The sequence below is a fragment of the Nymphalis io genome, chromosome 5 (assembly GCF_905147045.1).
Source record: "Nymphalis io chromosome 5, ilAglIoxx1.1, whole genome shotgun sequence".
In the NCBI taxonomy this organism is placed as follows: domain Eukaryota; kingdom Metazoa; phylum Arthropoda; class Insecta; order Lepidoptera; family Nymphalidae; genus Nymphalis; species Nymphalis io.
The window spans coordinates 9,822,931-9,850,014 of record NC_065892.1 but is presented as its reverse complement, the minus strand read 5'-3'; the positions used below and the strand labels follow the sequence as shown (position 1 = coordinate 9,850,014).

The window sequence follows — 27,084 nt, the reverse complement described above, 5'->3', positions numbered from 1 at the left end:
CGGGAGTGTACACACAACCAACGTCCAGACTCTGGGCTGCCACTGAGAATTTCCTACAGAAAAACCCAATATTTTTATTGATGCTTCATTAGCATCCCAGAAAATGTTTAATCATTGTATAAATATTAATATCAAGAGGTGTAACTACATAAGATTATAAGTAAATATCAGGTGTGTTTAATATCCTCTTATAAATACAACAAATGTGCGTTTGAATGAGATGAATTAATTTCTCGTTTGTTAAGTGGTACATATTATAGGTATATAACTAACAAATTATTTACAAGCCACCAGGTCTCAAACCCTACCTTAATTCATAGGCGTCACATTCCAACTGACGACTTGCATCGAAGATTAAATCGCTCAGCAAATATGTGCAAATATTATCAGTTTGTAATCAACTGTTTTATGTTATGTGTCGTTAATGGTTTTGTCATGCTCAAGAATAAGATATATATATCAATGAACACTGTCGTTAAATTAAAAAATGTATGTCACTTCTGTGTGCTATTTTCTTGGCATAGAATTTCGGTATATCATTTTTCGAATGAAAGCCAATATGACTAGATAGGAACTAATATAATTCTGAGTTTTGCGTTTGATTTGGTTTTATATATGATACCAATAATATAATATTATATGATTTATTTAGCATAAATTATAATATTATTAAATTTTGTTCATTAATTTAAAAAATAATAATAAAGGTACTATATTATGCTATGTAAAGAAGAACCAAACAGTTATATAATACTGTTTTAAAACAATAGCTCTTTCAAAATATCTATTGCCGATGACCACAAATATTTCAAAATTTATAAAAGTAAGTTTCCGACCACGAAATAATTTTCTTAGGTAATAAGCGTTCGTAATACATTTTTATGGAATAATCAATTGAAGTTCATGGTTTTAATTAAATTGCAATCACACGCCATTACAATTTAGTAAAACTGTTGAAAATTGATTTTGTACGTTCAACTGGTTGATGAATCGAGTATAAAGCTGACATTTATGTTTATCATTAAATGTTTCAAAGCATAAATATTGGTTATATATCTTTATAAAAAGTTATTTTTATTATAAATTACTGATGACATAATTCGTAAAATGAAAGAAATAATCTTTGATAACCTATTATGTTTTGTTATATTTCGAAGCCGTTAACAGTCATATATTAATTACAATAAATTTAGCTTTTTAATTTATTTGACTCGGTTGTTTAAATTTAAAATATTGCATGATCATTTTTATCAATGTATTTGAACCTTATTTACTATTTTTTCAAATTAAAATATAAAGGTGGACGCGATTCAGAATATAGGTGACAATGGCTCCTGCGTTAAGCGTTGCCTTCGAGGTACATAATAATTAATTAAAATACAGGTGTATTTTTTGAGCTATTTGGTAAGTTCTCTTCGTATCATTCGCGTGAAATGTTAAAAATGACTTTAGGTATACTCTTTCGACTTATCACTTAAATATTATAGTCAATGTCGCATGTCTCTTTTGACATTTCACATTCACCTTATAGAATATCATTATACATTCTACAACCACTTTGTGTTACCCTTTATAAATTTATTATGTAAAATAAAGTTATCTAATAATATTCCAAGTCTTAAAGTTTATATGTTAGGACGTTTGTAACACAGTTATTTGTAAAATTGTTTTAAATTGTGAAATTATTAACCAGCAACTATTGTATTTAATTGACGCACATAAAAGCCGATATGGCTTAGTGATTAGAACGCGTAAATCTTAACCAATGATCGTGGGTTCGAACCCGGGCCAGCACCACTGAATTTTCATTTCATATTTGTGATTATAATTCATCTCGTGCTGAGTCTAATTTCATTGAAATTATGTCACATGTGTATTCTACCAACCCGCATTGGACCAGCGTGGTGGAATAAGCTCTAAAACCTTCTCCTCAAAAAGGGAGAGGAGGCCTTAACGCAGCAGTGGGACATTAACAGGCTGATAATATAATAATAATAATAATATCCTGGGACATTTTTCACACACGGCCATCTGATCCCAAATTAAGCTTATACAAAGCTTGTGTTATGGAAACCAGACAACTGATATACTACATATACTACATATAATACATAAAGGCTAATATTATGTCGTAGGTAACGCTCGTTAAACTAAACTTTACGTGGGCTAGTTGACGTCTGAGAAAGACAGGCTTACCTATGTAAGATAGATCAAGTAGATTTAAGGCAACTAAGTGTTGCTTTAGCTTCATGTTATATAATTTGCCCGTTTCTCCTTTGCGGGTTACACTTAAATCGTACACATACAGGTTTCTTCACGATGTTTCTCATGGTAGCTAAACATAAGTTAAGCGCATTACCTAGTGGTGCCTTTATGGAATCGAACCAGCGATATTCGGCTAAGTACTGGACAATCTCGGCTCCAATGTCAAGGTACTTCGCGGTTAATATAAAACCGCGTATTGAAAGTTAAGTTCACGGCTTATTCAATTAACTCAGCGTAAGTGTGTCGTTTGTATAATCACGGTAATGGAATCTTTGATATATTATGTATTACCTTATATATACCAACACTTCACTGAATGGTATTTGTAATTAGTTTTTGTTACAGTCGTGTTATATACTAATATTTTAACGGTTTTATTTCTTTATCTTATTCCGGATCATACAAATATAAAAAAATCTTATAATATTTTAGGTAACAAAACATAATATTATCTTATCAAAATAATAACAAAGCTATCCACATATATAACCTTAACTGTATTCCATATAAAACATGATGTATGAAATATCCATGCATAGAAGGTCGGTTGATAGTTATCAATTGCATAATTTTATTATAATGGATTCATATATGTCAACTGCGTAAAAGGCACAAATGTTGCCTTTAAACACGTGTCTGACACCCTTCGTTTATAGCTTATAAGTATTTGTATTTAACGTACGTAGTGTCTTCTATAAATACTTTTTCGCTCTTAAAATATATTCCTCATAGATCTTCATACAAAAGTTAATGTCAAATTAAAAAATAAAAAAAAAATTGTTAAAAAACTTCACTTAGATTTTTTAAATTTATAATACTTCTATGACTTTATTTAAGTAGATCTGTTTTATTAATTCCATTAGGTAAAGTAAATCATCATATTATTTTATATAAAATATAGTCAGAAGCTGTGCTACATTTGATTTTAACTTATTTAAATGAGTTGTATTTATTGTAGTTGGTGTGAACTACCCTCTAAGCATTAAAATTAAAAGATAATTCTAATTTAATATAATGCTTTAAAGGAATAATCCAATACATTAATTTTATATGTAATTGCGTGTATGCAATACCCGAAACGTCTATTAAGCAGAACGTCTAATACCAAAACGACTTATCCCTTATATTTAATATCATAGCTTATTTAGAAGCGCTTTGTATGAAGCTCACAAATTGTTCTATCAGTAAATCTCAACGACTAGTAAAGCCAACGCACAACTACGCAGATAATATTAGAAAGCACAAGTGTACACGAACACACACGTGTGCACTATTCCTTCACACTCACAATGGGACGGCAATTCGTTTGTATAAAAATCGGGTCCATGACCCACAGCTTAACTGATACTGAGCTGCTACTATGAATTACTTGCTAAATAATTTAATAGCTCATGAAGATTTCGTAGGTTTCAAACCTGTGATGTCTATATAATTAAAATGATTCTTTATTAAAATTTAGACAAACTACTTAATTATTTTAATACAGATAAATCAACTAATGATTAATTGTAGCATTAATTTGATTTATAACATCGATAAAGCCTTCTGTATACTATGAATTGTGTAAATTATATGATGCGTGTATTTATGGAACTTGCAACTTATAATTATAACGATCGCTAAGCGATTGCAGAACTGGTATAATATAATGGTATGCTAACACATGCGATGTCCTTCAAACAACGTAGACAGCAAAGATAACTCAAAAATCGTTGTATTATTATCTAATGGTAACATCTATTTCTAACTCTGGACATGAATATGTGTTTGAAAACTTTTATAATATGGTGTCTCAATATTATATGATGAAAGAAACACAATTGAATTTAAATTTAATTAAACACTTAACTGTGTACTTTTAGATGTTTATCAAAAACTATTTCATTGTAGATACATTAATTCTATATTAAGTCAGTAAGAAAGCATTGGATACAATTAATGTTGTTAGACGATACGAGATCGTTATTGGTTAATTTCGTTCTCATTAGTTAAATTATCTAGAGCCGATGCGGAAAAGTTACGTCACGATGACACATTACAACAGTCCACTACACAAGATACTATCATCAGAGACATTTCAGAACATATAACATTTTAGAAATGGCATTAAATAAATTTTGTATTATTTATATTGATAATTCTATTGTCTACTGATATTTGAATAATATAGTTTGTACCATGGAGTTGCACTGAGCCGAGATGGCCCAGTGGTAAGAACGCGTGAATCTTAACCGATGATCGTGGGTTCAAACCCGGACAAGCACCGCTGAATTTTCATGTGCTTTATTTGTGATTATAATTCATCTCGTGATGTGTCTAATTTCATTGAAATTATGTGACATGTGTATTCTACCAACTAGCATTGGACCAGCGTGGTGGAATAAGCTTCAAAACCTTCTCTCCTCAAAAATGGAGAGGAGGCCTTAGCCCAGCAGTGGGACATTAACAGGATGTTACTGTTAATGTTACATGTTACAGGATGTTGCTGAATTGAAAATGAAATATTAAACGCAAATAAGGGCGAAGCAAATATTTTGTAAGGCACAAGCTAACGTAAACAGATAAGGACTACAAAAGTTAATTCAAATACCAAAATAGACTCATGGTGAAGCTTGTTATTTTTAATTTATTGTAGGTTGTATAGTAATTTATTTATAGTTCGTATTTAAGATAAATTCAGTAGTTACTTATGGTGCATAATGTAATGTCATTTAGAATTATAGAAATCAAAACTTAATCTTCTACAAAATGTATAAATTGATTCAATAAAATTATTAATGTACTTAAGGTATAATATACTTATTAATATACGTTATTTCAAAAGCATTTTAATATGTGAAGTAAATGTCATGGTTTTCTAACCTAATAATAATAGCCCATGGGTGCCACTTCTGTTGGTTATATAGTCTCTTAAGCACGCATAACATTTATTGTAATAAAATATCAAGCTCTATTTACGGATACATCGTGATGGACTGAGATTACTTACTGGTTTACCTTTCTGCTCCTCATTTTACAATCTCTTATAACTGTACTATGAATTAGATAATTTACATCTTATTACTAATGTGAAACATTTTTATTATTTCGATATAATTTGACATTAGATGTTTGCAAAAAAGAAAAGGTTTATTTGTATTGGTAGGTGTTTGTATGTATATATTAATAATAATAATAATAATAATAATTAATGTTTCATTTGTTTCAGATTAAATATTTCAATTACAAAGTAGCTTCAAATTAAGGAAAATACAACATGACTTCCACGCTGAGGTTTCAGGTAAATTATTATGATCATTACTTTCACAAAAGCAATAGTTCTTACACTTACGAGCCAAGTTTTAGTCACACGGCACCAGACCATAAGACTAGACAACCACGCATGAGGTATTGTATTTTTTTTTTTTATAGAATAGGAAGGAGGACGAGCATATGGGCCACCTGATGGTAAGTGGTCACCAAACGCCCTTAGACATTGGCATTGTAAGAAATGTCAACCATCGCTTATAGCCAATGCGCCACCAACCTTGGGAACTAAGATTTTATGTCCCTTGTGCCTGTAATTACACTGGCTCACTCACCCTTCAAACCGGAACACAACAATATCAAGTATTGCTGTTTTGCGGTAGAATATCTGATGAGTGGGTGGTACCTACCCAGACGAGCTTGCACAAAGCCCTACCACCAGTAAAACAATAAAAACACCAGTAAACATGTGCAATACCACCAGTATTGCACATGTGCGCAAAAATAAGTGAGCTGCTAAATTCCTCACTCTCATAATAATCAGAAGCGTATTTTAGGATTTGGCGCCATGTCATACAAAAGATGTCCGCTTGCTAAATTTAAGTAAAACAATGCATTATATTGTTAATTGTTTGTTATTAATTATTATTAATAGTTGGTTAAATAAGAATAAGTAAGACCTACAACAACTCATTTCGGTAGATTCTTCTAATTCCTTTAGAAGAGTTAAATCAAAAAGTAACAAAAAATGGGTAACCATTATGAAAGAAACCTAGGCTGTCACCCCTACAAGACCTGCCACGTTAGGTACCTACCCCCTCGTCTTTAAAGTAAATATATAACGGCTGATTCTCTAAAAGTACGTAATTTTATAAGACCGGAAAGAGATCAGACGCAGGACCAACAGCTATACGTGCAGTACGTGCTTTTCTAGACAGAGGATTATTTTAAATTTGCAGCATGCTGGCTCTAGGCTGCTACTAAGAATCATTTGACTGAAAATTCAAAACATTTTACGGGACTGTCATAGGATTTAATAACCAGAATCTTATGACGTGGGTGGCTTTGTGGTTAGCCTTACACCACTACACCAACGAGGAAGTCAAATAAATGAAGACATTTATTTGACTTCCTCGTTCCTCCTCGAAATCGCCAATGATCAAATCATAGAAACAAATATAAAGGACTAGAATTTGTATAGTTAAGTTAAAAACGTTTACTGCAACTATCGTTCGTGTGCGTTAACATCTTGATCCCAATGTATTTGTCTTAGAACTACTTGATAAGCGGAATTGTAGATTATACCATACGGAAAAATATTTCTTGTGTAATTAATTCCGATGCATGAAATCTCAATAAATAAGTCAACACATATATAGTATATATATACATAGCAAGCACACACGCAAATATAAAGCATGTTTTAATTTTAATTAAACCAATTGTACAGTTAAAAATGACTGATTACAAAACAATTCAATTGCACTATTGTAAATTTAATTCAGATATATTACAAGATATATAATAAAATCATCAAGATCTTTCGATAAAGCGTAGGTTCTTGTAAAACGTTGGAAATTCAAGAAGGTTGTGAATGGATGTGTTAATGTAACAAAAACAATGGTAATTGTTATGATGGCTTAGTAATTTATAAAGCGTATCTATGTATCATGCTGGGTTGCCATATGGTAAATTGTTTTATAGTAGATTTTCTTTATAATAAATAAAAAAATATTCCCATTAAAATATATATATCTTAGGTATATACATATATTTTAATTGCTTAATTATAAATAAATATATTTAATTTTGAGGTAAGTATCTTTAAAAAATATATTTTGAAGCTTAAAAGTAGAGTTGAGTGAAAATAAGCTTTTTTCTTAATAAATAGGCTTTATTTGATTACAATGTTAGTCTGCATGTATCGGCTTTAAATTAATTCGAGAAATTCCTAAAAAATCCTTAAGACATAATATAAAAGCACAATATAATTTGTAATCGTGTAAATTTGTACCGCCTACATTTCAACACAAAAGTAATGATTATGTTACCCCGTCACTTGGTTTCATTATTGGATGTTTCTATTTGTAATAAAATGTTTTAAGAGATAGGAAGAGGTGCGTGAGAATAGATAAGATAACATTCGTAATGGTTCCAAGGCTGTGAGATTTACATTATTTTCCGTGAATATAAATTAATTTACGATCGTTCTAGCGATAGCTTTACATCTTTAATACAATTTTGAAGAAATCACGAATCTATCTCTATCTTTGAAGTATATAAAAATCCTGTGTCTTGAAAAGCAAGTAGACCCTAGTTCCTACACCTGAACTCAATTCTTGTCGGATTTGCCGTCTCATAGAATTATGAGAATAAGGAAATAAAAAGTGCCAACGACCTCACTCTATACTATTGATTGCGCACATACGAGCAGTTGGCAAATTTTTCATGAGAATGGCCGCTGTGCGAGAAAAAAAACACTGGTGCCACTATCAAATGCAATTTCAAAATGGGTCGTTATTTGTTTTTCTACTTAACGGCGTGTTACTTACCTGTGTATGGATCAAAAGTAGTATGCTTTTCTCGTTAAAAATAATGACTTCGTACGTAAACCACTAATTGCATATCATATTAACTATTGGATTAAGTTCGATTTTTTTGGGGTAATTATTGGGTTAAGATTATGATGGATATATACTTCATCTCATTTGAACAATATGACGTTCATAATAGCTGAATAGGTGATTAGATAAAATAAATATGACACTTAATTTTTGTACTGAGTCAAGCAATATTTAAATATGATTCGGTTATTGATTGGTCAAATGAAATTAAAATAAAACGGGGTGTTTTAATTGCTTGTTTAAAAATAACACTGTTATTATTATTGTTATTATTTTTGAAATACCTGATAAAATGAAGAACTTTTTGAAGTTATCTGGAAAGGATCGCTATTTCAGTTAAAAGACTGCCACTTGCATACATTTTATCAATTTGTTTTATGCTTTCTGTATTTTTTTTCTCTTGAGTCCAATAAATATATTCGTTGTTAATACTTAATTGCTGCAATATTTTTTAATCAGTTGCTGATCTGCCTGATGGTGTATGCGTCTAGCGTACATTCTATCATGGTTAAGTACGGCACCAAGGATGGGCCCATAGAGCCACCGACGCCCGAACCGCTGCCTCCGCAGCAGCCGTACCGAGCGCCAGCTCCGGTCTGGGAAGAGAGATCAGATGATTCTCCAGACCCTAATGCCCATTGGTAAATATATATTTGGCTTTCTGATACCACCTTAATCTTAATGTCCTTAATCTAAGAATAATTTAATAAATATTTTTACTAAGTGTACAACTTAAGGAAAGATAGGAAGAAGTAAACGTATTCGTTAACGTACAATTTCGTATTCAAAGCATCTCTAATCAAATTTTTTATTTTTTTAAATTTGAATAATAATTTTAACGTATTTAAATTATTGACCGTAAATCTACCAGTAGTAATATTTAGAGATTTAATATTTCACTAAGAAATTTTCACACTTTCACTTATGTTGTTTTTTATACGCAGGAAACCTCAGCTCTTCATACCTCAGCCAAGATACACACAGGTTATCTTCAACCCACCCGCACCCACTCAGCAGCCGCTAAACAATGCACAGCGCTTCGCCAACTCATACAAACCAACATATCAACCAATCAAAGCCCAGCCGATTCGAGACTATTTGACACCAGCTCAAATACTCAGCTCTAGAAGCATACCCGGCGTCGGAATCCGCTATTTCGTTCCAGCTTATGTCAATGACTTACAAGCTAGAAAGGACGACAAGAGGAAAGAAGATGCCAAACATAACGATATCGAAACGAATGAAATTAGTGAAACAAACCAAGAATCCAGTTCTGATTTACTTTGGCAATATGAAAAAGAAGCCACAAAAAGAACTCTTAGAAACACGTTAGAAGTAAGTGAATAAAATTACTTATAATTAAAATAAAGACAATCATAAGGGATGAATACTAGATTAATTTATTAAGCATATACTTTGCAGATCACTTTAAATCATCAAAGTTAAACCTATTTTTAGGTTTATATTACAATGCATAATAAAAGACAAAATAAATTTTTCATTATTTTCTTTTATTTTTAGGGCACAGCGAGATCGATCTATGTGTGGCCGGCGTACGTGCAACCTAGGCATTAATATGAATTAGTTGTTTATATACTTATATTTTAAATTATGTAAACACCACAGAAGGTAATTTGTATTGGTAGATGCAGAGAAAATACCAGTAATAGCATTTTTAATATTGACTCACGCATTAAAAAGAAACTTGAGAAGCATTCATACCTTTTTAAGTTATATTTATCCTAGATTTAATGTGCAGGTCGTAATATAATATCTTTATCGCCAGACAGTTTTTTTTTCAGATTATTTAATCATCTGCAGGTTATATATGAAATCATAACATAAATCAGCTACATGACATAAATCATGTATATAGGAATTCCTAACGTATATAAATAAAAAAATTCAAAATCTCAAAACCTGGTGATTAATATGAATTATACAATAATAAAATTATTATAATAGGATTTGATCTACAGTCAAATTCAGACTAAAAAGGCAAAAATTGTAAGGGTTGGGTCACATACGACCTATATTTTGGTTTAACGCTTAAAAAGATCATAATTTGTTTGATGTGGTCTTTTATATTTAAGTTTTCTTATAACATATTTAAGGAATTAAAAAATGATTATGAGTCCTACAATGATTTTTTTATAATCTGTGGTGTTTTAGTTAGCTAGTATAAGATAAAAGTGCCAGAAGTAAATATTTATGTAATATATATATGCAAAATATTTCTGTTATTCTATTGTTTTTATTATTAACTTTATTATTCAAAGTTGTTATATATGTTACAAATGAGTGCACTTTAACTCTATGATAATATAACATCCAAGCTATATTTCATTGACAAACGTGAATCAAAATGCTATAATTTAAATTGTTTTTGTATAAGTATTAAAACTAATACATATACATATTTACTTTTTGGAATGGCGCAAACATAATACGTTACATTATTCACTGCTCATTTGAAATATTGACCATTTTATACCGCTGATTACGAATAACTTGAAATTTTAGTTGTGGGTTTAACAACATATTTATTAATACATTTAAAATTATAAAAATATTTCTTTTTATTTTATTAAATTTTGATATAATTTTATTGACACAATTACCGACGAAAGTTTGTTTATAAAATTTGCTTACAATTAATATAAAACAAACATTTTCATTTGATTGGTTTACGATTATTGCAAAATGCCTCATTTTTGTTCATTATTTATACTATACGTTAATGTAATAAAAATTTTATTCAAATTTAATTTATACTTAATACATCAAACACCCACTTAAAGGGCAAAACATAAGCAATATTTATATCAAAACGGTGTAAAATTAACTAAAAATCCTTAATGTAGAAATACTGATTGATTTACGTTAAAAATGCTAATGTTTAACTTTAAAACACTAACATTCTGTAATATATTTGATCACATTAATGTATTTCTACTATCAGTAGAACAATTCTGTACCCCTGCTGAAATCAAAACAGCTTGCTTTGCACATTACATGTTTTCTGTGTCTGTGTGTGATATTTTTTCTTTATTAACTATTTCAATTATATTCTTTATGACCAAAATCAATTTACATTAACATAAAAGAAGTGACATTTATGTATATTTATTTTGTTATATATAAAAATCATACGTATTTCTAGTAATTCAATTTGTCGAACATCGAAAATGTTTAATTTGAAAGAATCAATACAATAATACTACCCCTATAGTCATAGGGGTCGTATTATTTAGACTGCATAAAATATTAATTTAATTTTGTATTCATGTTATCACAATATAATTAATTTATATATGATATTATATTAATATAAACACAATATATATTTTTAATATGATATGAAATATTCAACCTCTACACCAATATAGGTTCTTTGTAATTGAAATTTAGCTGTATGATTTTTGAAAGTTGAATTCTTCATAATATATCGTAATGTATTGCGGTTATATAAATAAGTATTGTTCCTCATTCAGTCATTAGATGACGAATTATTTTGTCGTTTACCCTAAAGATACTAGATGGAGAAATGTCATTAGGAAAATAACAAATGAAATAACAAGGAAATGAGAAGCATGCCGCAAGACATATTGTTCATACACATCTTAGACTCATACATTTTAGTCTTGGAAGTCAATTAGAATTATAATACTTTCATAATGATATTTTTTTATTATTTACTTTATTAAGAAGCGTTGTATAGTGGTTGAACAGGCGGTCGATGCTTTGTCTTTTTCTATTTAATGTCAAATTACTGATGCCAGACAGAGAAAATCGGTGGTAATATAGCTCTCGCTATACAATGTTTATTAGTATGTATAATTTAGTTAAATGGATTATGGAAATCTAATCGAATTATTTCGTACATTCAAAAAAAGAATAAACTTTATACGTATGATTTTTAGAGTAGAAATAAATATTACCATACAAAAAAAAACATGATGTCATAGGATATCACATAATTACATATACAACCAATATATAATACATAAATAATGTATTTGTCCCAAAATCGAAATACAAATTTGTCGTTAAAAGTCGCGTGTTATGTTTGCGCAGAACCTAATTTATTTTTATTATTGTGTTATTTGAAGTCACATAGCGTAAATGATTGTTACATCTTGCCTTACTTTGTATTTTTGTACAATTTTTACAAAAGAAAATGATTTTATCTTTTCAATTCCGTTTATTTTAGGTCTAGTGTATGTGATTGTTATATTTTTAACTTTTTATTTTTAAGATATTATTAATGTTTCATAAATTTTCGCTTAGTTTTATAAGAATAGCATATGTATATAGATAGCTAATACAAATATCTTGCTTGTAAATATGTACAATAAAAAAACAATTGAAATAATATTATATATTTTATTTTTTACCTTAAGCCAAAATTCAAGAGATTTGAAAAAAAATTAGTATATACAAAATATAATAATAATAAACCTTTTGTTTATTTCATAGACAAAATAAAGAAATATACGGAGATAACCGTGACCAATAATCATGAAAGGATGCAGAAGACGATTTTTATATAAAAGTAGTTCTTTTCCAGACAACCCCACAAAATGATGTTCGTAAGACATATCGCGCTAGTGCTATATATAAATACATAGCATTTAATATTGATAATATGTAACATATAATTATATATATTATAAGGTTCTCCAGACCAATTTCGGCCACGGTTGCGAATCTCAAGAGAGATTTAGCCAACTGCGCAGGACATATTATAGTGCAAAAGTGCGCAAACACAGGTGCAATCTCTATTCCCTAGCTCTCATAATCCGACGGTAATCCGATACGACCGGAAAGAGTTCAGAGGCAGGATGAACGACTTTACGTGCTTTCCTAGGCACGGGAGTGTACACACTTCTAACTTCCAGACCCCGGGCTGCTTCTGGGAATTTTCTGACAGAAAAACCCAATAACTTTTTATTGATGCGACCTGGGAATTGAACCCAGGACCTCCAGGTCAGCGGCCTTATATCTAGCGACTTGACCAACGAGGCAGTTGTATTATATATATAAATATATACACAATATAAGCATTATACTAAACAATCAGTTGCTGTATGTCTGTATGTTAGGGGAAGGTGTAGGGTTAGGTAGCATTTCTGATAAGTCATCAGAGATATACCCATCTCTGTTCCAAATTTCATTCTAGTCCGTTTTCACCCAGTATTATATATTGTAAATACAGATTTTTACATTTAAAATTTTAATAGGAGATCCCTCCTATTAAATGCTATAACACAAATGCCTTTACAATAATTTTCTTAGAAGATAAAGTCAAATAGTAATACACTATAGTACAGAAATTTTGAAACAGGTCATCTCCATTTTGCAATTGTTTGTATAAAGAATTTATAGTTATATTTAAATTACAGTCGGTTTGTCTCGTGCCGCACGTTCACAATTCCGTAGTCAGAACGCGTATTCCACGAAAACATTACATTACATTACCACAGTACACAAAATATGTTAGAAGTGGCAAATATTTATTATATGATCCTATTTACTTATTTATTAATGTTTTATTTTTTAAGTAACATCGTAATATGTATTTGATAAAATTTATTCGAATTCTATAACATCATGATTTAACGCAATTAAGAGAGCGCATAAAAATATTTGTAACAATAACTATGTACCAATGCAATATATCATTGATGCAAAGAATTGAACACTATTCACTTGATTTAGTGCGAATGTAAAACGTAATAAATCGTATGCAGTCGTTGTTATTTAACTAGAAAATGTTCAATAAATTAGCAACGCATAAAATGTTTACAAATAAGTACCTTTATTATTTCTATTAATTCTTTTTATATCATAATTGATAGCTTATTATGAAGCTTAATGTTGTCATATCTTAGTAAATAAACTCAGAATTCGTATTCTGATTCAAAATATTTTGTTGTAGAGTTATACTTAGTACGAATGTGGACAAAAAAATACCTAATGATTACTTCCGTCCAAAGATATAGACACTGTTAGAATTATAAACCATTCCCTAAGCCGTCAATGTGAGGCACCCCTTATGCCTGTAATTACTCTGGCCTTCTTAGCTAAATCAGCACACAGAAGAAAGTGCTGAGTATCTTGGAAGAAACTAAAAAATGTGTACTTTCACTAATTACAGTAGGTCCTTGTCACGGTAGTATGTTTCTTAGAGACTGGCAATGCACCTACAAGCCCTCGGATGTTGCAGATATCCATGGGTGGTGATAGTCAGGTGAGTCTCCTGCCCCCTCTTACATATTATAGGCAAGCAATACTGTGAGGCCCTTCGAAGAGACGGTGGTACCGTTGATTATTTTGGTGAGTATTCCGGTACACTGGACGTTATAGGCACTGGTGAGCCCTCATAACCCCCACATACAGAAAAGGTACGCTACTTGCAAAAAGCTCTATTACAATCATATTTTAAGTAGTCTTTATTTATCTAATAACTGTATCTTGTCGCTTCACTTATTAAGAAATACATCTTTATCACTTCGAACACGATTATATCCTATCTATTATGTTCTCGTGCTTTGTACAAAATTAAAGGAGGAAAAAGTTTCAAAATAGATTTATTTACAAACATACAAACAACGCTTATTGTTACTATATATAACTTAATTTCTGGTACCTACAAGTACATTCATAAACGGTTTGTATTCGCTTGAGGCAATATACCAAAGTGGCACTTCCATTAACGAAACCTTTGTAATCCTGATAATAGTGACATTTACTGCGAAAACAAAGATTCAAAATTACAATAATAGTTAACATCTTCTGTTTTCAATATAAACGTAATTAAAATTATATTTATATTCGAGAATTTAATAACTTTAAGGAATATATAACATACCAAGTCAGAATAGCTTATTTAAATATCGAAGCGAAACTAAAGACGAGTAGTCATTATTATTATTATTTACCTATTAATCTTTTTAAAGATATTTCATAATAAAGTAGAAATTTTAAATATTTATAATAAATAATCAATAACGCTTGGATGTGGTTTTCAAATTTAAATAAATATCCGTCCTCTCTTTGGATAACACCGAAACATTGTTTTTTTTAAATTTATTGTAAACGTTCATTTAACATTGCAACTTTTTTGGTGTCTAAGAACACTTAATAATTTTCATATTAAATATATGTAAATATAATAGTTAGACTCTTCAAGCGCGTAGCTAAAAAGAGTCAATGCCATTATATCATTTTCCTTCCCATCTATCCCCTAAAGTCAACTTTAGGGGTGAAAACTAAACAAAAATTTCAAAAATTGGATAGTACAAACAATAAGAGAAAGGCAAAGAATTATGTAGATGAATTTCTTTTTCGAATAATGGAACTGCTCTCGAGAATCATGAATGTCCATTCACAATTAGCTAAGAAATTAAGAAACATACAAAAACGCAAAACGAATTTATATATATTATTTTTTAAATCGATCAAAAAAAAAATTAACTCCAAACGAGAGATAAAGATAAGATAATAAATATCAAAAAACAAAATTAGTATTCATTGATTTTTGTTCATGGATATACCAATTAGTTTTTAAGTAATTATAATATTTATATACTGTAGCTGTATTTCTCAGCATTTGCAACTCGTATAATATTTATGTGTGTACGTAATTGACATTGGAGCCTTACTCAATAATTATAAAATAAATAAATTCACTCTTATTAATTGTTTTGCTGATATTTCAAATAAGTATCGCGATACAGATGTACGTAAACACCTTTATTGCAGCAATCGGCAATTTTGTCTGGTCTGAGATAAATATAGCTGTGTCTAATGTTATTGACATTTACATTAAAATCGAGTTTGATTGCCAAGACCACTATCTTAATGGTTAAAAACTATAAATACATTAATGGACGATTTAAGACTTCCTAATAGCCACGTCTAAAGATGACAAGGTTTTTTAGCAAAATTGCAAAATGAATATATTTGTTAGTCGATTGGATAATCACGTTCGATTTATCGTTTATTACAAGCAATACTATTCTATTAGAAACAAAAGTGAAACTCGACGGCAAATTCTATTATGAAATGCTTTTGTTTAAATAGCTAGAGGGTTAGCTCACTGAGACTCGGTCATTAGGAAGAAATGTTTTAGGGGTTCAGATTTTACTACCATCCTATATGTTGTCTATGAACGTTTAATGTCAAACAAGAGTCAAGATGTCATTTTACCCTTAGACCTATTAATTTGTAAACATTTAATTTGTAACTGTAACTGTATGAAATGTTGGTGATCCAAAATTATTAAACAAATAAAATTGTCAGTATTAGTTCAGTTGCTAGGATTATTGAGGATGTATTCAGAACTTTGGGCTTATATTTCGGGATATAATAATGGTAAATTATTTAAACAACTACAAAAAACTAGAATACTATTCAATTACTAAATCGTTGAAAAAAATAATTTGAAATTCAAAGACGTGAGTAGAGTTATTTTTACAGAACAGGTTTCTGTTTTGCGTGTAACGAAGTCTAAGTTTGCGCACGCACGTTGGTGTATTACTTCACACATGGATATGCAAGACGCAATTTCTACACAAATGCATGTGTCATTTAACGAATGGCTTTCCATACATATCGTTATCTTTTTTTTGTAGACTAAACCCTAAGAGGTAAGACTTGTAATGACTTGGGTCATCATCATAGATAGTAATCATCAACATGAACAGTAACAATAAAATGTGTAATGGTATAGAGTTTGAAGTACTTTAGGAGCCACAGGACTACCTTCACATTTCTTTCATACCTACTAAACTCGATGTCCTTTATTTTCTATTTTTTAGAAAGGTATCACGTACATAAAAGAAAGATTCGAGTTTTTTTCAAATAATTATGCATTTATTAATTATACATAATTTGGGATATATGTTTAAATGTTTTTGGCTGATTTTCATTCTCAATTCCCCCGCTCTCATAATCCGATAAATCTTGCATTACAGAAAAGAGTTCAGATGCAGAACCAATGCCTTTATGTGTGTATTTATGCCTCAGCATAAGACCTGTTAAAATTGTAAATTTTCTATTTGCGTGTTAAGAATTGCTTGACAAAAAAGCCAATAACTTTTTATTGACCTGACCCGGTGTTCAAACCTAGGACCTTTGCAACTGAAACCTTATAACCAGACCTACTAGACCAACGAGGCAGTTTAATGTGTCAATATTCTATCCGTCTGAATGCCCACTTTCTTTAAACATCTATAAGATTGAATATAATATTATGAACTACAATACGACCTTAAAGATTTTCTGTTTTCCTAAAATAAAAAGCTCTAATTTTCCTACAGATAGATCGTATTAGCTTAGGTTAAGTTAGCTATTTGAGGTGGTACTTTAAATACACGTAGCCATTTGTGTCTGGCTATTTATCGAATCATATTCACCGCTGTTTATTATTTGTATGGCTGATTGTATCAAGAGTCATAAACAAGGTTCCTGTTGAACAAATATGTACAGCATCTATACTGACGCTTAGATCTTTATGGGAATAATTAGTCTTTAAACCTAAACCTAGATAATATAACCTATTATAGTATAGTCAACAACCATAAGAGTTGACGTTTTGTTATTTGCGTCTGAACTTTTTTGGTTTCTTTAAATTGATTAAATTAATATTAAATTGAAATTCCTAGTAGCAATTGCGTAGCCTGTTTTAGTGTTTTTATAGCTGAGAGTATCAAATAGGGATAAAAACTTTGAAACAATTGTAATCCAATTACATGATATTTATTACAATTTACATGACGTAATTTAATACGGCTGTATTATTAATTACTAAAGCAATCATACGATATGATTCGCCATTAATGATACTTTGCCAGAAAGCATAATACTAAAAACAGCAATAGTGCTAAGAGTAACTGTACATAATTTTTACTTAATCAAATCAATAATACGTTATCACATAGAATATGAACAAAGGCAATCTTATTTTCACGCATAACTATATAAATAGCGAGAAATAGACTAAATACTAATATAATGTGCTATAAAGTCATATTACATAAATATTAATAATATTTAAATGATTTTAGAATATATTATTCTACAGGCAATTATAATTACAGCAATTAAATGGATTTTAAATAATGATAACCATTTTCTATAATTAACACTTACTTATAATTGCAAATCAGTATCTTTTTATATCAGATATTTCATACACGGAATACTATTATTTTATGAATATTTGGGACAAAAATCCGTATCAATCATGCATATTTAACAGAGCGTAAATAAAACATATTATTGTCATGTTAAATAGTTATTTATATTTTATAATATCACGATCATTATGATAATCATGAAAAATTGCGAAGTCTTATCAAGTACCTAATATGTCTTGGCAATACATTTATTTGAATACTAAATAAAACTTATCGATTATTATGAACTCAATTTTGTGTTTATATTAATTATGAAGAATCTAGAATACTTTCAAATAATATACCTATTAACTGACGGATACATTTAATTTAGGTGTATGGTCTGCTTGTGTTGTGACGCAATAGTACAGTAATAGAAGTTTACTTTCTATACCCCCAAAACAATCGACAGCTAGGCCATTTAAAATTTCATTCTTAGTTAACAAATTGCTTGTACGTGACCTTAACATCCACGTACTAGAACATGACACTAGTTATTCGGCAAATAACGATTTATATATTTCTTTGAATATTTCAACATTTATTTACTATCCATAATTATAAAATAATGTGATACAAATACAAGCTTTGTGCAAGCTCGTCTGGGTAGGTACCACCCACTCATCAGATATTATACCGCAAAACAGCAGTACTTGGTATTGTTGTGTTTCAGTTCGAAGGGTGAGTGAGCCAGTGTAATTACAGGCACAAGGGACATAACATCTTAGTTCCCAAGGTTGGTGGCGCATTGGTGATGTAAGCGATGGTTACCATTTCTTACAATGCCAATGTCTATGGGCGTTAGTGACCACTTACCATCAGGTGGCCCATATGCTCATCCGCCTTCCTATTCTATAAAAATATATTTCAATATCAATTATGTAGTAAGTTATTATTTTTTCATCAACATATTTAGATAAATTTAATTTTATGATCAGTGTTACAGCTTTGTAATGGGGGGCAAGAGGTCATCCAAGTGTTGTGTCTGAGAAGTTGTAAGTAAACTGTCAAATGTCAGTATTAAAGAGACCGCGCCCTAGTTTGGAGCTACACGTCTGATACAACGTCTTGTGATGATGTGAATTACTAAATTCAGTATTTTAATGTTCATAATTATCATACAAATGTTATAATATCGTAAGTATTTTGCTATTTTGAGATACACGTAAAACTGCTAATTATGCATGTGGATCTATACATTACGATCGCTAACTATAAGCTATCATGACCTACATTGACTATTTATAATATGTTAATGCGTGATGAAAGAACATAAAATGTAAATATAATATATAAAAGATTAAGTTTTGGTAGAATTTTGATGGATCTACACATAAAACTTTTCTTGTAGTGGATTATGAATTTTCCACTACAAGAAAAGATTTATGTGAAGACTTCGTTGTAGAAAGTATTGATATTTTTCAAGAGTTTAGGCAGCCGAATAATAAAGGTGCCGCTTTATTAAAAGGCGGTATAGCGTTTCATCTAGCAAAGGGTGAAATAAAATAACACAATCAGTTTAGTCAGTCAATTAGGACAAGGAAATACGTTTTTAGTCGAATTACAAGAAGTTCGAGTCGAAGGAGAAATAAGAGAATGATGGAATTGTAAGTCTCAATAGAAAAGAGAGTTCCAGAAATATACCTGCAATTTTTTAGAGTTATGGGTTATTGACCACTGCCGTCACCTGCACCACTGACAATTTAAATTATGCTTCATACAAAGTAATTGGGTGATACAACTAATTTAATATCATATTAAAAAATTTTGATTTCTGCTGAGATGATGAGATGAATATTGAGTTTACTCTAAATATCTATATGTGTGTGGTAATAAGAATGGATAGGTATTTGAGAAAGTTCGAAAGTCAGAAAAGTTGACACGGAGTCGATAATCATAGCATGGACACTTGTAGAGTAGTAATGTGGAAGGTTTATTCTATCATGAAATAATTAGTAACAATTCGGAGCCTGGAGCGCGTGATGCCGTTGGTACTTGATTAGCTTGAACGGTTTTTAAGTTGGGTCGGGTCGATGTCACTTTTCTATCTCATCGGATTACGACAGTAAGGGAATATACAATGCACTTATGTTTGACAGCACACATGTAAACTGTGGATGTGGATACAAACCGCGCAGATGACTAGTGTCCCTTGAAAATAGCCGCCGTGGACGAAACCGATCAGAAGGAAATCATTATGTATAATGTAATAATTTATTTGAGTCTCTTTATAATTAAATATGTAAAACTAAATTTTTACTCTGCGTGTTATCGGAATCTGCAATAATGTAATATAAAGTATGTGTTAAGATTATTAATCGTTTGCGATTGCCAATATTATAAATATGAAAGTGAGTACGTTTGTTCGTCCTAATTTCACGCTTGAACGCTTTAACCGTTAAATGGCGTATATTACTTTTTATCACTATTAAACAAGTAAAACGAAATTCATACAAGCAAATATATTTAAATTATTTAAATTTTATTAATCTTAGTAAATTATTATGACTATATCAAGTAATGAAAAAGGTTACCTCAATATCTGTTAGAATAAATAAAAAAATGTATATAATGTGTATCAAATACAATTACGATCAAGTTCTTTTCGAGCGGCTTGATCCTATGGACCTGAGTAGAGATGTCGGATCACACTGCATCTTCTATCGCATCTATCACGGGGAACGCTCTGAGGAATTGTTTGAATCAGTCCTGGCCGCTGAATTTCACCACCGGACATCGCAACAGAATTCTAAATCTCATCCATTCCATCTCTATTTCTATTAATCCACAAAAGCGGGAATTCGACAAAAACTTAAAGTAATCACTCCAATTTAATATAATTAATAAAAAAAAAATTATATTTTTAAATTCCCCCGCATTTGTGACGTTAAGATTTTGCTTAGCTTTTATTAAGCAGGATGTAATTGTAAAACACTTCAAAAGTAAAAAAATTAAGACAAATCTTATGAAATTCCGACTCTATACAATCATTATAAAAATTCCTATATTTTTCGAAATAAAAAAACTGCAGCTGAATAAGATATTAGTATATGCATGTATTTTTAAATTGACTGGTATTATTATATTATTTAAACCTTACCTAAAGTTTAATGTATGCAACCCTTAGCCCTAATTAAATAAAGAAATCTATTTGTTATTAATACTAAAGTACATAAAAGTTCAGAGCCTGTTTGGACATGAAGTAGTATTTACTGTATGGAATATAAGCGAGAAAAATAAGTAAGCACGCATTAGGAAAAGGTAATAGGCGAGATTATTTAATTTATGATAAAATATTTCTGACGGTTAACAGTTTGTTTACGCATTATTTTTTATATAATTAATAAATAAGAATATTATGTACAAAAACAGTAAAATTTAATTGTTAAATGCCCATGGTGAACATTCCTCACGTCGCGCATCCTCTAATATGTTTTTTTAATATGAATAAATTTTAAACCTTTTATTAATATAGAACAAAAATTCTACATTCGTTATATTTTTAATATTAATTATTTTACGATAATTAATTAATTATACGACGCCTTATTTTATTTCATTTCTATTTTATATCATATCTTTCAAATATAAGATAGTATCAATACATTAGCTTAAATATTAAATCTTTAATTTCCAAAGATATTTTTAAATAGTCGACTTATAGAATTATGAATGCATAGACATTAATGTGAGCTATTTATACGATTACATAGAGAAACTATAAATATGATTTGCGTAGTCTCTCTATAATACTATTTAAATCAGACTCAATTACTGATCGTGATCTATATAATACTATTTATACCTTTATTTACAAATGGAATTGAATCTTTAAAACATAAATTGCGAAAAACATTGATTAATTGTGAAAAATATAAGAATATGTATTACATATATGTAGTATCGGTCTCTAGACGAAGTGCAAAACGAAGTCCGAGTGACGGCAGCAGTCAGCACTATCGCGGTAACGTTAACGTTCTGTAACTTAGGAACGATCGTAGTGTTGAGTTTGTATTGTTGAGTTATTGTGCTATAATTTAAAAAAAATATTATTCATGTAAATTAAAGAATTCAAACAACAAAACCTGTTTTTGTTTGTCACTCAATGTTCACATTTAAGACTGTAAAATAACATATAACAATAAAATGAAAGTTATTATTGCGGACAAGTTATATTTTCCTTGCTCAATTAACCAACTATTTGCCCTTAACGTTACCAACCATGCTGTTGATTTGATACAGTAGATTTACTTATAAACAACACACGTTGCATACGTTTTTTATATATTTGTGTATTTTTCAACTTTTACTATTTGTCTCTCAAAAAATATATACTACGTAAGCAAACGTAAAGTACTCACTTTGACAAAGCTATAATACTATAATACTGGTGGTAGGGCTTTGTGCAAGCTCGTCTGGGTAGGTACCACCCACTCATCAGATATTCTACCGCAAAACAGCAATACTTGATATTGTTGTGTTCCGGTTTGAAGGTTGAGTGAGCCAGTGTAATTACAGGCACAAGGGACATAAAATCTTAGTTCCCAAGGTTGGTGGCGCATTGGCTATAAGCGATGGTTGACATTTCTTACAATGCCAATGTCTAAGGGCGTTTGGTGACCACTTACCATCAGGTGGCCCATATGCTCGTCCACCTTCCTATTCTATAAAAAAAAAAAAAACAAACATTTATAAAAAAACGAACTACAAATTATAACCTATACAGTAAATAAGTAAATTTTTTAATTCGTTGCTTTTAGATGCGCAGTACGTTCTGATTAACGTTTTAACAATTGCTTAGAAAACATTGCATGTTTATCTTAGATTTTCTCACGTACAGACAACTCTTAATTGTTTATCTATATAGGTGACCTAGCACATCTTGTTCGTCTCGTTCAACCTGTAATACTAATTATAACCGTCTGTGTTAACCATTTGTATAATTGCTTTAAGATGATTTTAAATGAGATATTAAAAGAATCATTCAGCGAGTTACGTGTTTCGACATTTTTTGTATTTGAAATAAGCAAGCGATTATTGTTCTAAGTCTTGCTTTCATAAATATTGCCTATCTCGTTGGTTTAGTGGCTAGATCTGGTTCCAAGCCCCAGTTCGGACTGATAAAAAGCTATTGTGTTCTTCTATCGAAGATTCTCTCTTCCGGAGTCTGGAACTTGGGAGTTTGTACACTCCCATGACATGGAAAGCACTTAAGGCCGTTGGTGCTGCACCTGAATTCTTTCCGGTCGTGTCGGATTGTCGTCCCATCGGTTTATGATAGAGATGGAATAGAAAGTGCTTGCACACATCTGGTTCATCTATATTTAGATTGGCCGCCGTTGCCAAAATCTTTCAGGAGGATATTATCATCATAAATATAGTGGAAGTTTAACATTTAACTAAATCTTCTTAAAATTGCTTAAACACGAGCCTACTAAAATGAAGTACATTGTTATGTATGTCTTTTATGACGGCTTACGCTTGACAACTTTGTAATGACTGCTTGTTTGATGTTGCTTGTAGTCTGATGTACTGTAAGATTTGTTTATTTAAATGGAATGAACTCGGTCTGAAGATGTCTATTCGCTCTTGCCTTGAACTTACCTAGAATCTATCTCAATCACATAAACGCATATTTTTAAAGATTAATAGATTCTAAAATGACTTTGACAAGTAGAAGACATGACATCCATCTTGTTAGATAATGCGCTAAATTGAATCAAGAAATCTTTAAATAAAATAGGAATATACTTTATAAGTTGGTTGTAGGGCTTGTGCAAGCTCGTCTGGGTAGGTACCACCCACTCATCAGATATTCTACCGCAAAATAGCAATACTTGATATTGTTGTGTTCCGGTTTGAAGGGTGAGTGAGCCAGTGTAATTACAGGCACAAGGGACATAAAATCTTAGTTCCCAAGGTTGGTGGCGCATTGGCTATAAGCGATGGTTGACATTTCTTACAATACCAATGTCTTTTTTTTTATAGAATAGGAAGGTGGACGAGCATATGGGCCACCTTCCTATTCTATAAAAAAAAGTCTGGATGGTTACTACCCACTTAATAATCGTTTAATATTGCTCTTTCTGTCATTATTGATTTTACATTCGAAAGAAAAGGACACGACATAGCTTAACTGATTAGTCTTTGTCGTTAAACAACCACCCACTATACAGGGTTAAAAAAGGCGGTAAGACTTTATTTATAAAATAAAGTATAACAGAATATATCTGTATTTTTTTTGTTTTTTTTTTTTTCATACATATTAATAATTGATGAAAAATAAATGAAATGTTAATGTTATAGGAAATACTTACGTAATTATTTCGACAATAGTCCATCGAACCTTAAAATTAGAAAAAAAATTAATATCATAAAATCTGGTCAAAAATTCTCGATATCAATTAAAGTTATTAAAAAAACTATTGAATGCGGCGTGGCGTGATGTTACTCTCGAAGCTCTCAATTCGTTTATTCACTTTCGCTAAAAGTGTAAGTGATCTTGACCTTTCTCACTGCTATGACGCTAATCCTTTCATACAAATGACGCAATCGGCGAGTCAAGATGGCCTAGTTGATTTAACACGTGAATCTTAAGCGAAGATTGGTGTTCAAATCCTGTCTGGATTTATTTATATTATATATGTGAAACGTGTGACCAATTTTAACGCATTTTCATTTGTTTTTATCATCTCGTGCTCGGCAGAGATATCTCGAGAAATAGTTGGTTTGTGCGACAAGCTCTAAATATTTGACTTGAATTATTAATATTTAATTTGAATAGTATGGCGTTTTAGCCAGTAGTGTGACATTTATGGTTTGTTACTTAGTAGTAAGTAAACAAGGTTGACTGAGCATTACAGTAGTTACGTAAGATGTTATTTACAGTTTATTTTTAATTTTTGAGAAAAAAAAATCAATTAATTTGGCTTAATGTATTTCTGTCGGTATTGTAAGTAAAAAAACTTGTTCTTACCATATTTGGTATATTGACTTTTTTGTTGACGAGATTCGATATTTAAATATAGTTTCAGAATTTCATTTACTGGTGGTAGGGCTTTGTGCAAGCTCGTCTGGGTAGGTACCACCCACTCATCAGATATTCTACCGCAAAACAACAATACTTGATATTGTTGTGTTCCGGTTTGAAGGGTGAGTGAGCCAGTGTAATTACAGGCACAAGGGACATAAAATCTTAGTTCCCAAGGTTGGTGGCGCATTGGCTATAAGCGATGGTTGACATTTCTTACAATGCCAATGTCTAAGGGCGTTTGGTGACCACTTACCATCAGGTGGTCCATATGCTCGTCCACCTTCCTATTCTATAAAAAAAAAAAAATCATTACGTTTTATGAGCGTTAATAAATTTTGTAAACCTTTAGTAGGAAGTTATGTTAGCTCAAAGCATGAAGACAATAGACGTAAACTCTTCAGTTTTATATAACAGTATAGAGTGAAGTATTACACTTCCTTATTTTTTTAGATAAGCAAAAACTACTTACCTCCCAGACCTGCTGGTCTGGGAGGTAAGTAGTTTTTTTTTAGTAGGTCTATTTTGTAAAAACAAATTCGAAACTCACCGCAGAAAACGGTCGTGAAATGTCAGAAAGTGATATGCGACATTGATCATAATAATTATAACATTTCAAGAATACCCTCATCGAAATAGTATATCACCATAAGTCGGTTGTCAACATTTCACGGGTGAGAAATGAAGTGTGTTTTTACAGAATCGCACTACAGACCGAAGCTCAACGTGCAGCGGTCATAGCCAGAAGGCTATCGTTTCATTTCCAAGGCATGGTATTCTACGTGCCACCTACGTCATTAATGTGTATAAAAATAAAAGACATACGAAATTTAAACATTTTGAGTCCTAACTAAATATATCGAAATTGTACATGTCGGTGTAACCCGCACATTTATAGTAGTATATATACAAAATATATACTACAGTTGTAAGGTATAACATTTTTGCACTATATTATATCATTATATGAGTATGTGTGGAAAAACGGTTTTTCATCTTTATCTTTATTTAAGAAAAAAAATGCTTTTACACGAAGGCAGTAACAGCAGTTCACCTAAGAAAAACCGAAAACGGTGTCCTTGTTTTATAAATTTAATAACGAAATAAAAAACGTAATAAAAAGCGTAAAAATAAAGCTACAGCGCGCTACAAAGCGTTAGCTCACGTTATACATAAAAAATAAGATACTTAAAATTCCAATCTGATATATCCCAAGCTAGACTGCGAGGTAGCTACTAGTATTAAGAGATTATAATATCACCATAAAGGTGATTTCAGATAAGAAGCATCGTTAACACGCACAATACAAAAGAGCACAAGGTCCGCGTCGTTGCATAAATTGCATAATTAGACGACAAACATAAAAGGACCGTTGATGGAACGGAACGGAACGAAAACTTCACCATCTGTTGCGTGTCTGATTCACACAATAATTGTTGGATATTCATTTAATTAGACACGGCTTAACTTTCGTATTTAAAATTTAAATTCGTTTTCTTTGAAATAATGATATGTAACTCGTAATATAATCATGAACGTAGACTATCATAATAATGGTAATGAAATGGTAGCATAATCATAAGTATGATACTTATGATACAACAAAGCAATTCAATTATTTTATGATTATTTAGGTATAAATCATTTTAAGTATGACATTTTATCGTCTATCTTGCTTCTCACATTAAAACATTTTATTCGAATCGTTTCCTTGTTTTAGACAAAGAATAATTTA

General features: G+C 30.6%; 1 protein-coding gene across 1 annotated transcript in view; it reads left to right on the top strand.

Annotated features, from left to right (window-relative positions):
* Positions 1-12,512, top strand: part of LOC126768715 (uncharacterized) — a 43,363-nt gene extending 30,851 nt beyond the window's left edge. Inside the window, exons 2-5 of the mRNA XM_050486987.1 lie at positions 5,474-5,545; positions 8,595-8,776; positions 9,080-9,470; positions 9,657-12,512. Coding sequence (XP_050342944.1) covers positions 5,522-5,545; positions 8,595-8,776; positions 9,080-9,470; positions 9,657-9,710 — 651 coding nt within the window. The 5' untranslated portion in view covers positions 5,474-5,521 and the 3' untranslated portion in view covers positions 9,711-12,512. The remainder of the gene's footprint in view (positions 1-5,473; positions 5,546-8,594; positions 8,777-9,079; positions 9,471-9,656) is intronic.
* The last annotated feature ends 14,572 nt before the right edge of the window (positions 12,513-27,084 follow it).